A 12,892-nucleotide genomic window follows, 5' to 3' on the forward strand; every position below is an offset into this window, starting at 1 on the left:
TCTACTAAAAAGCATGCACCTTAACTTAGTAATTTGCTCTTCTATTCTGAAATGCAAACTTTGCAGAATATGGTCTCAAAAGATAAAAGACTAGAATTATTGCTGGCTAATAGTGAAGTAAGTCAATCACTTTTTGATAATTCAAAGGAGGAGGATATATAACCCCACAGGAATCAAAGTAAACCTTGAGAATCTTAGAGTGAAGGATTTCAGCAAGTCCAGTGCTGGAGTGTTCCAGAGAAGGGCCAGAAAGCTGGTGAACAGTCTGGAGAGTAAATCCTGTGAGGAGTGGCTCAGAGAGCTGGGGTTGTTTAGATGGTGCTGAGGGGGGGCCTTACTGCTGTCTACAGCTCCCTCAAATAAGGGTGTAGCCAGGTGGGGGTCAGCCTCCTGGCTGTGCACGGAGAGGTTCTGGTTGGAGATCAGGAAGAACTTCCCTGAAAGAGCTGTCAAGTATTGTATTGTATCAGGCCCAGGGAGGTGGTGGAGTCACCATCCCTGGATATGTTCAAGAAATAACTGGACACAGCACTTAGCCATGGTCTAGTTGACAAGGTGGTGGCTGTTCAAAAAATGGACTCGATCTTGGAGGTCTTCTCCAACCTAAATGACTCTGTAGTTCTGTTACCAGTTTGATTCTTTACTAACAAAATTAAGTATTTTCAAGTCTGAAATGGTTAAAAGCAACACAGGCAACAGAACTGGTTGTATATAGTTGACAACCTTTATCCCGCAAATTTTACTACAGCAAAACAGACAGTCCTATTAACAAACAAAGCAGAAGAAGGGAACAGCAGAAAATGGACCACCAGAGCCAGCAGGGGTGAAGATGTGTTTATGTTTTACTGACTGGCTGTGACAAGAATTCCTTCCAGTTGCAGAAAAGTTAGATTAATAAAATCAACAAAATGCATGCTTACTTTTAGATTTCTAACTCAGTTGACAGAGTAGCAGTAATGTCTCTGTAATGCCTCAACTCGTGAGGCAGCTATGCTGCTGAGGTTTCTCCATACTTTGTAGCACTTACTTTAAAGTTCCACACTGGAATTAGCTACTTAGCATCATGGAGATGTAAAATACTATTCCACTTCACACAAAGACCAAACTCAACTGTTAAAACAATGTTATCTAAGTATTAAGCAGACATGCAGTGCACTTCTTCAGGAGCTGAAGAGTGATCAGATAGCTGAAATTATGAACTAAAGCATGTCATAGAATTGGAGAAAAATAGTTGTAATCATTAATCCTTTCATGTTTCCACTGCAGTTTTGCTAAGGGTCAATACTGAATAACAGTGTCTGCTTCCCAGGTATAGGAAATTTTGGCTGTGCCTACAAACCAAAAAACAGACTGAAGATTAAACTTTCTGGAAACCAACACCTGCATTCTAAGACTATGCTACATTTCTTGCTCTCCTGGCTCAGAGGAGTCTATTGTACCAGCAAAATTTTCTCAAGGTAAATTCAAATGAAAGGACCTCTGGAAAAAATAACTGCCCATGAAGTGTATTCAAATAACTCAACACATATGCAATTTGCCAGATGTATGTAAGGGGCTGAAATCACCAGACTGAAAATACTGACTTTTATTTCAATATATGAAAATTATTTCAATAGCTGCCTATGACAGTTTTCCCTCTGGGATCAGAAGAAAAAGAGAGCTGGCAGGACAGTAAAAGGTCTTTTCTATATACACAAACATATAACACACGTGCACAGCTGTTTTCTAATTACTAAAAACAAAAGAAGAAACATAGCAGTACATTACTAAAAGTCTTCAATTATACAACAATTTCATCTTCAGGTATCTGGTGTAAAAAAAGTAATATACGCAAAAGCCTTCAACTCTACACAAGAATAGACATTCTCCTCATAAATATGAGGCGATTTAGGATTTCTCATTTTTTCCACATAATTTTGGAATAAAGTATAATAGACAATATTTCTTTCTTAAAGCAACTCACCTTTTGGAACAGCAATGGGCTTGACAGCCATTCTCCCAACAAGACATTCCTTTAGCATTGATTCATAATTGACCCAACGATGAACCTACATTAACAAAATATTTTTCATAAAATTTGGAATTCTTACTATGTTGTTCTATGCACTGAAATAGAAAAGTTCATTTTTGTACATTGACTAATATAATTCATTTAGCAGATTATTTTTTAAACACATTAGAAGTCACTATCCCATCAGTCAGTACTTATTTTTACTACTATTACAGATATCATGTCATTAAGTGAAACAATAGGATTATGAAAAAAGTAACAAGAGTTTAATTTACTCATTTATGGTTTGCAATATCTGAACATCATAACCTTAACAGAATATATTTCAGAACAGCATTTTTATGATGCATGCTACACAACTAACAGAACAAAGACCTTGTCACTATCACAATGCTTATTAGTCTTGTTTAGACAAGTAAAGGGAAAAAGGATGAAGGAAACAAACAAAAAAATAATAGTTAAGACAAACACCTCCTACCAAGCTGGTGTATTTCTGTTTGCTTCTGTCTTACTATCACTGAATCATTTGGAAATTCCCTATTTAAGAAAGTAAAATAAAGTGAAGAAAAAGCAGTAGCTTTACAGACCAGAACTGGAGAACTTGTAGAGGAAATGGATGGCAGAAAAGCGAATTCTGATAAGGCATCCAGGATAACATCACAAGAAGAGAAAAGGAAACAAAGTGTTGCATGACAAATTTGAATGGTACCTAGATTTAAAAATATAAACTTTCAACTGGACTAGCTAAGGAGATGAGATAAAGAATCCCATCAGTTGCAGTTTCCTCATATACAGGTAACAGAAAGAAATGAAGGATTATGAATGACAGTTAATTTTTCCAGAAATTTGGGGAACACTAGCAATCTACCAAGCTCTTAAAAAAAATACTATCTGACAGACATAGAATGCTAAAGCAGAGGGGAAAACAAACATCTCCAGTAACATAAAAGTCATAAACCAGAAACAATAGAAGTGAAAAGCATATTTTCAGGATCTAAACCTGCTTCCATTCCCATCACAAAAAATTAAAAAGTTGCAAGCATATATCTGAACTTAACTACAGGAGCTTCCCCAAATACTCCTGATGTCAAGACTTTTGTTTTCAAGGACATCATATAATGACCCAGCAACATAATTCCAAGCCCAAACTTGATAATGGGTACTCAATACTAGAGATCTCTTGAAATCAAAGAATTATGCCCAAAACCAACACTTCATTTGTTAAAGGACTAACAAAGCTAAACAAAGGACTCAACAAAGCTAAAACATTATCCATCTTTATTTACAATGTTAAAAATATTTGCAAATGAAGACATAACATATTATGATACATGACATGTAAAGAGGTAACATATTTCCTTTCTGAAACAGATTTCTTTTCTGCTCTTTTGCAGTTTCTCAGATAAACCTAGTGAGTAATGAAGATCCACAGAATGTCTAAACAATACCAACTCAGCATTTTGAGTTTGCACCAAGTTTGCAATTCCTTACAGAAAGCACACCCATGCTTCAGAGCCTTTATTTTGAGTATTTTCAAAGCATTTAAAGAAATAGTAAACATATAAGAGACCAACTGTCATCTTGTGAGTTGCTCACCAGTTAAAGTTAATAGAAGCTCCAGCATTTTTACCGATAATGCATCTGCCAAGTAAATAGACAAAGAATTCTACAAGCTTTTGTCAAAAAGTGAACGCTCTTAGAAAAAACAGGTCTCTCCAACAACAGCAGTCATTGAAGCAATCTAGTAAGAAGGTGGTATCTCAAACTGTTGCTAGCTTTACTGCTATTTCTGCTAAAAAAAAAGCTAATTGAAGTGTAATTCTAACAACATAAAGTAACATTTTCATTACTGTCTTTTGATACAAAGTTTAAACTACATGTCTCTTCCAGCACATTTAAGTGTCATTCTGAGCAGTGACCTGCTGCCTTTCCTTGGGACTGAAAAAGTTCAAATCACCATTTCCACGGAAATGCCCTAAAAATGATGGCAAAACATCCATTTTTCAAGTATGGTGAGCAAGTGTCATTTGCTGCCAGTTGCTCTCACCTGATCAAAGAGATCTGTACCATCAGTTCCTGCTGCTTTCATTAGTTCATCCTCACCACCTGGATGGTATTCCATGTACGGCGTGACATTATATACAAATCCTGAAGAAAACAGAATATAAAAGCATATGAGCAGCATTTCTACAACCACTCCTGTCTCCAAAAATAATGGAAAGGATAGCACAAATTAAAGAGTGTACTAGCAAACAGTAGGCATAATTGGAACAGACAGTATGACTTCACAAAAACAGAAACGTAAGTGACACAATTGTATAGAGCACAAGAGGTATCTTATTACATGAAGATGCCAGCCCAACAGATGCCAGATGCCACACCACTCGCCTTGGGTTAAGACTTCAACCTAGAAATTGAATATGATGTATCCTAGCTAGAGGGTAAAAGTACCACAGGCAGATTTAAAAAGAGACAAAATTGAACCAGGTAGTGTATAAAATGGTTTTCAGTTTCCCTTCCAATTAAGCTCTCCCTGAAGTGTTGTCATTCTGGTACCACCCCACCATCATGGAATGAAATGCCTACAGGAATGAACTGTCCCACACAAGGAAATACTGTCACCATCAGCAACAAAACTTTCATTCTTCAGATTCAGCAATACAAGAAACTTAACCTAGCTCGTGCTCATTAAAGGCTTACAAGTCTGGCTGTACCTGTCCCAGTGAAAGGGCTCAGCATTGTTTCTACACCTCCAGTGACATAAAACAATGTTTCTTCACAGGTCTGAAATGATGAAGGCTAATTATTGTTGCTAGGCAACTGGCTTAGTTGGAGCCTGAAGCATGCAGCTATAAACAGAGTTAACTGCAGACATATTGCTCCTAACGTGATCATTGCATCCCTACCTGCATGAATATTTGAAGATATTTAACATTATCAAAACAGGAAGCTACCAAAAACAGAACTGTGCCAGTGCTTGAAGAAAAAGCTTTGAAGACATTAGGAATTGTACATTAATTACTTCAGAAGAAGAGAAAGGCATTCAGCACTGAGCCTGGGCCAGACATATTTGGAGCAATCCTAGTTGGCAAGAACAACCATCCCAGCCAACAACAAAGACCCAGTCAAAAACAAAGGAAGGATCTGCACATTTACCAACCTGCTCTTCTGATGGCTGTATTCACTGGGCCATCTTGTGTGCAGCAATGATTACTGCACACAATAAATTATAAGATTCTGCATAGCCATGGCCTCCTGAATATTACTCAAATTTACCATCAAACTTGCTGGAGCAAAAAAAATATATCATTTATACACCCTTCATGCATTTTTTAACTTCCCTGAACTCTCCTTTATGTACAAATTTGTGCTCTATATGACACCTTTCTTTGATCACACTGGGGTTTTGAACCAAGTTAGTTCCTGTTCTTCTTTTACTTCACACTGCTCTCATGGGTTTCTGCTCTTTCTTTTAGAGATACAGTCTAACTACCAACACAGAGACCTAATTTAGTCTTTTCCATAATTATATTCTTTTACTACGTGTCCACGTATGAGGGCTACTGTCATTTTTGGTTATGATGCTTTTTTCACTGGTCATCTGAGAACACAGAAAAGGCAGACCTGGAAAAATTTAAGGAAAGATACAGCGGCAACTTGATGGACTTCTTGTAAAACCCAGCCTCAGAGATGCAGTCAAGGTAAAATGAAATTAAAAAGAAAACAGAAGCATCTTTAGGCAGTAATTCTGTCTGCAGTAGATGTTCCTTTTTCAGAGTGAAAAATGAACCAATGAACATGGCAGACAAGGTTTCTTCATCTCTCCTCCTACTGTAGCTTTACTAGCATGTGAAATTGCAGCACAGGAAATTAACAACCTTATTATTTTGGTCAAAGGCCAGTATTGAATAACATTTTACCTTTACTTTCACCCTCATCACCTTTAACACCCAACAATAATACAATCACCTTCACACAGAAATTCTTAGCTTTCTTTTGCTGAAGTTCAGATATGACATTTTATTAAATATCAATGCTGCTCCTTACCAGATCAATGTTATCACTAAGAGATTAAGAAGATCAGAGACACTAATGGGACATATCTGTAGAAAGAGTGGTTCTATCTTCATAGAAATTTGTGTTACCTCCTAATAAATTTACAGTGATATTAGTATATTTTAGCATCTAAATGACTAAATTGCAGGGCAAATGTTTTGCTCCTTTCTGTAGGAAAATTAGGAACTTCATTTCCAACTCCAAAAATACTCTTCTAGCCACAGCTATTGCTCCAGACCACCTTCACACAATGCTAAACATATAACATATGATTCAACTTCTGAGCTAAAATTTCATTAATATAATAACAGAAATAGAATTGCATAGTCACCACAGGTATTTGTCACTGTAGTCAGAGATTACATTTGCTCTGTTTGGCAACTGTCATTTGCACTACTAAGTTTTATGAAGTAGTACGTGTGCTTTCACAATTATTTCCTAAAGACCATTCTCCAGGTTTAAGTAGTATTTTTAATTTTTATGTTTTTGGATGCGCTAAAGCAATCCTTAAAAACAGTCAACTGCTCAAAATAATAAACTGTCCGAGACTGACAAGTGTACATGTCAGCATTTTCAAAGCCCTGTTTTCTTGCTAAGTCCTTTTTATTTGATACATTGCCTAAAATTTTGTATTTTATTATTTTCATAGGCAGCTATAAAATACGTATAAAACATGCCAATTTGGAAGATTTGTTTTGAAAGGCTTGAAAGCAAAGAAAATCTTTGTAACACAAAATCTCTTACTTGAAGTTATGCCAAAGTATGTCAAGATTACACCTGGCCTAAACACAGGAGGTGCATAGTTTCTCTCGGAGCACGGCTTTTATTCTTGTTTTTTGAGTTTTATTGCTTCTTCTTTAAGTACAGAAAAGAGAAACCAGGTAAAAAACGCAGAAAAAATGTCACAACAACCAACCTCTTATACATATCCAGCAGTCCTCCTTTTTGTTGTGTTTAGAGAGCTCATCTTCAGTGACTTCAAGCAGCCTCCCTTTCAAACCAGTCAAGTCCTTCCCACTTTTAGTTAGCCGAATCCAATCCATAAGACTCCTTCCTGGTTTTAAAGGGACCTGAAAAATAACAAATATACAAACAACTTCAACCTCTAAAGGAAGAAAAAGCCATTCTAAGAATACACTTTTCTAAGCTCCATAGGAGGGCTCAGACAAAAACAAAAGAGAAATAACCCAACTCATATTATTCACCAATATTTGGGCGCCCTACTCAGTAGAAAGGGTGCTTAAGGGAGTGTTCTGGGTAGTGACACAGAAATTACTGAACAGCAACAAACATTCAGCTGACTCTTCCCAAAGCAAGCTGAAGACACCAAGTCTGCCTGTGGTGGCAAATCATTTGAGATACTGTCTGGAAAACTATGAGCAATAAAGAAAGGAAATTTAAAAACCATGGTCAGGTAAGACAAGTTTTGCCTTCACAGCATTCATAAAGACTTTTCACAAGCCCTACAGCAACTGGAAGCCTGACCCAGAGAAAGCTGGGACAGATCTAGTAGCTTTCCAGAGAAGTATTGCCATGGCCTGCCTGTCCTGAAAGGCAGAACAAGATCTTCAGGGTATCTAACACCTTCCTTTTCAACAGCACCTAGTGAGTAATGGAGACCCACTGCCTGTTTCTAAAAAATACCGACTCGGTGGATCACAATTTACAACACCATGTTTGCAATTCCTTGCAGAAAGCACACCCATGCTGCAGAACCTTTATTTTCCAAGCATTTTCAAAGCATTCGAAGAAATAGTAAACAAGTAAGACCACAGTTTGGGAACCCTTTTGATCCAAGCTTTAACAACAGGAAACAGGGTTAAAGAACTGCGGTCTTACAAAACCACAGGAAAAACAGAAGCAAAAAAACTGAAGCGTAGATAAACTAACATTTCTTAAAGCTACTTTAGTCCAAGTCTGCTTTCCAAGCAAGGTCTCTAGACAACAAGTGTTCTCAAAACCCCTCCAAAGACGAAGATCCAACATTAAAGCATGAGCTGCAGGCAGTAATTCCAAGGTGAAAGCCTCCATCGCGGCACAGCAGGCACGGCCGGGGCAGGAAGTGCCGGAAGCGCTGTCACCGCCGCCCTCTCTAACCAGAAGTACCAAGTGTTTTCCAGCAGCGCAGCCGAGCCGGGCCCTCGCCCGAGACCCGGCCGCTGGAGGAGGGCGGCCGGCAGCAGCCCTGCCCCAGCTGCAGCCGGGAACTGACCGGGAACCGACCGGAGACCACCGCAGCTCGGCCGGGCGGGGCCAGGCCAGGCAGCCGCCGCCGCAGCGGGAAAAACGCGGGCCCGTTCACCTCCCCCCAAGCGACCAACAGCGGCAGAGCCGCCCGTACCTTGCTGCGGCCACCCGCTGCCGCTCGCTGCTGGGAGCCGGGCGCGGGGAAGGCCGACGGCGGCACGTTCAGCATCGTGCCGGGCCGGGCCGCAGCCGGGCCCCCGCGGGCGGGCGGGCGGAGCGCTGGGGCACAGCGCGCAGGCTCCGCCGCGGCGGGCGGGGCCGCGGCCCGGCCGGGAGCGGAAGCGGAGGCTTCGGCTCGGGGGCGGCGCGGGGGAGACCGGCCGGGAGCGGACATCGCTGTGGGCACGGAGCAGCGCGTACCCACCCCGGCGGCGAGAGGGTGCACGCCCCTGCACTAGGATTGGTTTTCCGTCCAGGGGTCCCAGCGCCGGTGCTTAGGCCGGGAGGCTGTGGCGGACACAGCCGGTGCACCCCGCGCTCCGAAGGTTCAGTGTGGGCAGGCTGCAGGTGCGGGCCCGCTTCGATCCTGCTGCAGGCCCGGGGAGCACGGGGCAAGCGCTCCCTGAGTAGTGCCGGCACACTGAGCCAGCGCGGCCTGCAGCTGCACACACAAGGCAAGGGCAGGTCCAGGTAAGTGCACAGGCGCTACCTGACACAGGCACTGACTGCCTTTAATTTAAAGCTTTGGATTTGTTCTGTTGTTCTTTTAGGGGCTTTGGCCTTCACGATGATTGATACCCAACTTTGTTTCAATTGTTAAAACCAAGCTCACTATTATAACAACTCAGATCTGTTTCTCGATGTCCACTTTACAAACAAATGCAGAAACTATTACTTGTATGTATAAGAACGCAGCACATATACATGAGAACACAAGTGATGTGAGGCAAACTCTTCTACACAACAAGAGCTAGATTAGAATTTGGACTCTTTTCTCCATTTCAAAAATAGCTGTATTGTTTCTCTTCTCTATGTTTGAAATGGTTGTAACAGCAGGCACTGCACAATTGGAATACTTAATCCAGTGATTCCTTGATACATTTCCATATGGAGCCTACTAAATCACAATTACAAGCTTTCCTTGTGTCCTCAGCCTTTGAGAAAATCACAACCACAGAGCCCTTCAAAATAAGGCATCTGTTCTCCGCTTGGTGTTCAGCTTATGATCTACAAACTATAGGACCTCAGACAGAAAAGTACTAATCAATACCTTCCCCACTTAAACCAGGACAGGAAAGGAACCAAGGAAAAAGGATAAAATTACAAGGCATCTCAGTTTTATTAAGAATAACTTACATAGAAATAAATTATCTTTAAAAATACTATAATACATATTTATATTGTTTAAATTAAGTCAGAAGTTGCTGCAGTCAGCAATCTGATTCTGTTCCTGAATCTTGTTCCAGTTGATCTTCATCATCTTCACTATCCGAGTCTTCATAAAAGGAAATTGTAGCCTGAACTGGGAAGTTTTTCAGAAGTGCTTCAGCTTCCTGATACAAGTAATCATAGCACCTTGATTTGGGCCAAAATAGTCTGAAACAAGTATACAATAGATTTGCTTATTGTTATTATGTATTTTACATGGAGGGACATGCAAAAAAGCAAAGTGAAATTCTATTAAAACAAGCATCCTATAGAGCTTTTTCTTACAAGCTCAATTGCTAAGTTGCTTTCTATATTCAATTAAGAAAAAAAAAATCTTAATTCCATCTGAAGAGAAAAAGATGATTTAGAGTGCGAGTTTTGCAGCAAAACTACGAAAGCCCAAGACTCTGCATCTGGAACTTCCCACTCCAGTACCTCATTAACTGTACTGCCCCTACTGGAACTATTCATAGGGAATATAATTGGCATCAAACAGGATAAAAAAAACCATTTGAATCAAATTAGAAGTTTTCTTACTGAAGGTCCCCAGCCTAGGTAGTTGTTGATACTTGTTTCACACCATTGTAAAATTCAAAGGAATGATAAACGTCTAGGGGTGATCAGACCTTGGTATTTCATCTGTCTTTCCAAAAACAATCAACAGGCTCCATAAGGAAGATGTCCCATGGATGTAGATTTTAAAGCAGTCTGTGTTGTATTCAGAAATTAACAAAATATGCTGATAAGATCACAGTTAGCATGGGCTATCAGCTAATGACAATATATTGCAATTGATATACTCCAAATTCCTGTTCCTTTTCAACTAGTGTCCTCTTTTGCTTACAGTTTAGAATTAGCTAGAAGGAATAGACCAAGGAAGTCCCAAGAGCCAAGAGACTAGCACACTACAACATAATGAAATGCTGACTGCAGATTGTTTAAAATAGAAATGCATGAAGAAACAGAAGTAGACAGCTTTCTAGCAATTACAAGAAATACTTTTTTAGGCTACTGTTTAACAGACCACTGCTTCCTTGGCAGCACAAAGTCACTGACATTGGCTTTGTAACAGGTCGCCATTCCCAATGTTCCCAGCATTCACTCAAACCTAAGCATTGGAGCAGTCACAGTGAAGTCTGCCTGTACAGTTGCTTAGCTAGTGCATCACCATTTGAAGGTTGAGAGCCTAGATTTGAAAGAAAGCCACTTCTTGTCTGGAAAAACTACCTGTGCAATTATTTTAAGCATCTTGCAACACCTAGCAGCATTTCTGAATACAGACTCTCCTAGAGATTCAACTGCTGTTAGTTTCTTTTATTTCCTTTTCAGAACTGACAGTGCAGATACTATCATTGCCTTTATCATTAAAGCAGCAGTTACACAAGTATTTTCCTCGGCAATGGTGGCTTAGCCAGTGCATATCTTCTCTTCCTGCCACTCTCTCCCACGCCTCCACCTGCTTCTTTGCTGTGGGAGGGCGCTGGATGTTTGCGCAGCAGCACAGCCTAGGAACTACAGCCCCGTGCCTTTTTTAATCACGGGAATGAGTAACAGGGTGCTTCAGCCAACTCCACTACCACCGAAAAACACCCACGTAACCGTGTAATACGTTTTAAGTCTCAAACCACAGAAGCACATCAACAACTCAAATATATTAAAAACACATATCCTGGCAATCATTTGCCCAAGGATCTGTCTGTTAAAAAACACGTAGACGGCCAATTCATTCGCAAGGCACTTTAATATCTACATAAATATATGGGTGGAAACAAAAGGGGCGGGAGAGCTAAAGCTACGACACTACACTGGCGAGCGAGGGACTCTCTGCTGGCCGCGCAGCGCCAGGGGCCCCTGGCGCCCCGAGGTCCCCGCGGGAACCGGCGGGGCCGGGCACTGCCGCTTACCTGACGGGGTGCGTGTACTGCGCCAGCTTTCGGGAGGCTCCTGCCAGCCCGCCGGGGCTGTGAGGCTGCGGAGAAGAGAGCAGAGGTCAGCCCGCCGGCACGGCACAGGGCCCTCCCCGAGCATCCCCGCCCGCCGAGTGCGCTAGATGCTCCGCCACGCCGCTCCCCACTCACCGTGGCGGGGCCGGGGCTCCGCCGGGCCGCCTCACCCGGCGCGGGCACCCACGGTCTCCAGAAGGGCGCAGGGCTGCGGGGCGAGGGCAGGGCCGTCAGCGCATGACCGGGCCGTCCCCCGCACCGAGAGGAGGAGAGGGGCGAGTAACCCTGCGGGGGCAGCGCCGCCGAGAGCGGGCGGGGACAGCCACCCTCCATCCTCCACCGGTGCGCGGCCGCTCGCTTATCGCCGCCGCCCGCGGGCCCGGAGGCTTTTATAGCCGGCGGCGGGCGCTGCGCGGCGCGGAGCCCCCACCTCCCCCGGCTCATCTGCCAGCGCCATCCGCAGAAAGGCCCCGCGCGAAGGCGCCGCCGCGTAAACACGGGGCGCGGGCATGCCCCAAATGGCCCGGGGAGGGGAAGCGGGCGTGGGGGGGATTTGGCGAGTCGGTGTTAATCGCACTCGAGCAGACACATGGCAGCTGCCCGGGGGCGGGCGGGGACAGCCCTGTGGGAACGGAGCGGGGGGCGGCGGCACCGGGGATGCGCCCGGCCGCTCTGCGCCCCGGCGGCGGGGTCCGGCCCCCGCCACCGCGGCCTTGTGTTGTTCTAGCCGTGTTTGTTTATGCCCCGGAGCGGCGAGTCACGGCGTGTGGGCACCGCGGATGGCAGGCCACGGACACACGGACCCCATCCCGGGGTGGCGGGGGACATGACGCCCTTCGGAGGCGTTCTTACTCAATAACGCGTCAGCCCCAGTGCGCTCCCTGACGTGTTCCCCCTCAGGCAACAGTGGTGGCTATTTTTATATATTTGTATCTAAATATATGCGCACACCCCCCCCCCCCCCCCCTTTTTTTAATAGGGTATTTTTACCGTGCCTGCCTTAATTCCTTTTTATTGTGGTCCAATACTTTGTTCCGCTGCCAGCACTGGATGCTGTCACTACACGTGCAAGGTTTTACATGGAGCTCCTGCCGTTTCCATGTTCCCCGGTACCAAGGGAGTTTACTTTTTTTTCTATTTTTATTTATTATTCTTGTTTCCCCTTTTTTTTTCTGAGGTTGCAATCAGTGATGCATGTGAGAGGAGCAGAAACAAGTTACATAAGAGCTCATAAACAGTAATAATATCAGCCTTAAGGACTAGGAGG

General features: G+C 43.1%; 2 protein-coding genes across 3 annotated transcripts in view; both read right to left on the reverse strand.

Annotated features, from left to right (window-relative positions):
- Positions 1-8,510, reverse strand: part of LOC128938776 (cytochrome b5 reductase 4) — a 30,231-nt gene extending 21,721 nt beyond the window's left edge. Inside the window, exons 1-4 of one of the 2 annotated variants that reach the window (XM_054279220.1) lie at positions 8,409-8,510; positions 6,984-7,137; positions 4,059-4,159; positions 1,964-2,048 (exon numbers count right to left, since the gene is read on the reverse strand). In XM_054279220.1, coding sequence (XP_054135195.1) covers positions 1,964-2,048; positions 4,059-4,159; positions 6,984-7,137; positions 8,409-8,483 — 415 coding nt within the window. In that variant the 5' untranslated portion in view covers positions 8,484-8,510. Of the gene's footprint in view, positions 1-1,963; positions 2,049-4,058; positions 4,160-6,983; positions 7,138-7,957; positions 8,054-8,408 lie in introns of those variants that run through there. The other variant, XM_054279219.1, reaches the window with a different exon arrangement.
- A 1,077-nt stretch (positions 8,511-9,587) lies between these two features.
- On the reverse strand, positions 9,588-12,201 carry RIPPLY2 (ripply transcriptional repressor 2). Its single transcript, XM_054279221.1, has 3 exons — positions 11,761-12,201; positions 11,587-11,651; positions 9,588-9,850 (listed from the first exon to the last, which is right to left on the reverse strand). Exons 1-3 carry the CDS (start codon positions 12,067-12,069, stop codon positions 9,685-9,687), a joined length of 540 nt encoding a protein of 179 aa, XP_054135196.1. The 5' UTR covers positions 12,070-12,201; the 3' UTR covers positions 9,588-9,684.
- Between the last annotated feature and the right edge of the window lie 691 nt (positions 12,202-12,892).

This window comes from Melozone crissalis, unplaced genomic scaffold (assembly GCF_028551555.1).
Source record: "Melozone crissalis strain CALT ecotype California unplaced genomic scaffold, PUWL_Pcris_2 ptg000027l_1, whole genome shotgun sequence".
NCBI lineage: Eukaryota > Metazoa > Chordata > Aves > Passeriformes > Passerellidae > Melozone > Melozone crissalis.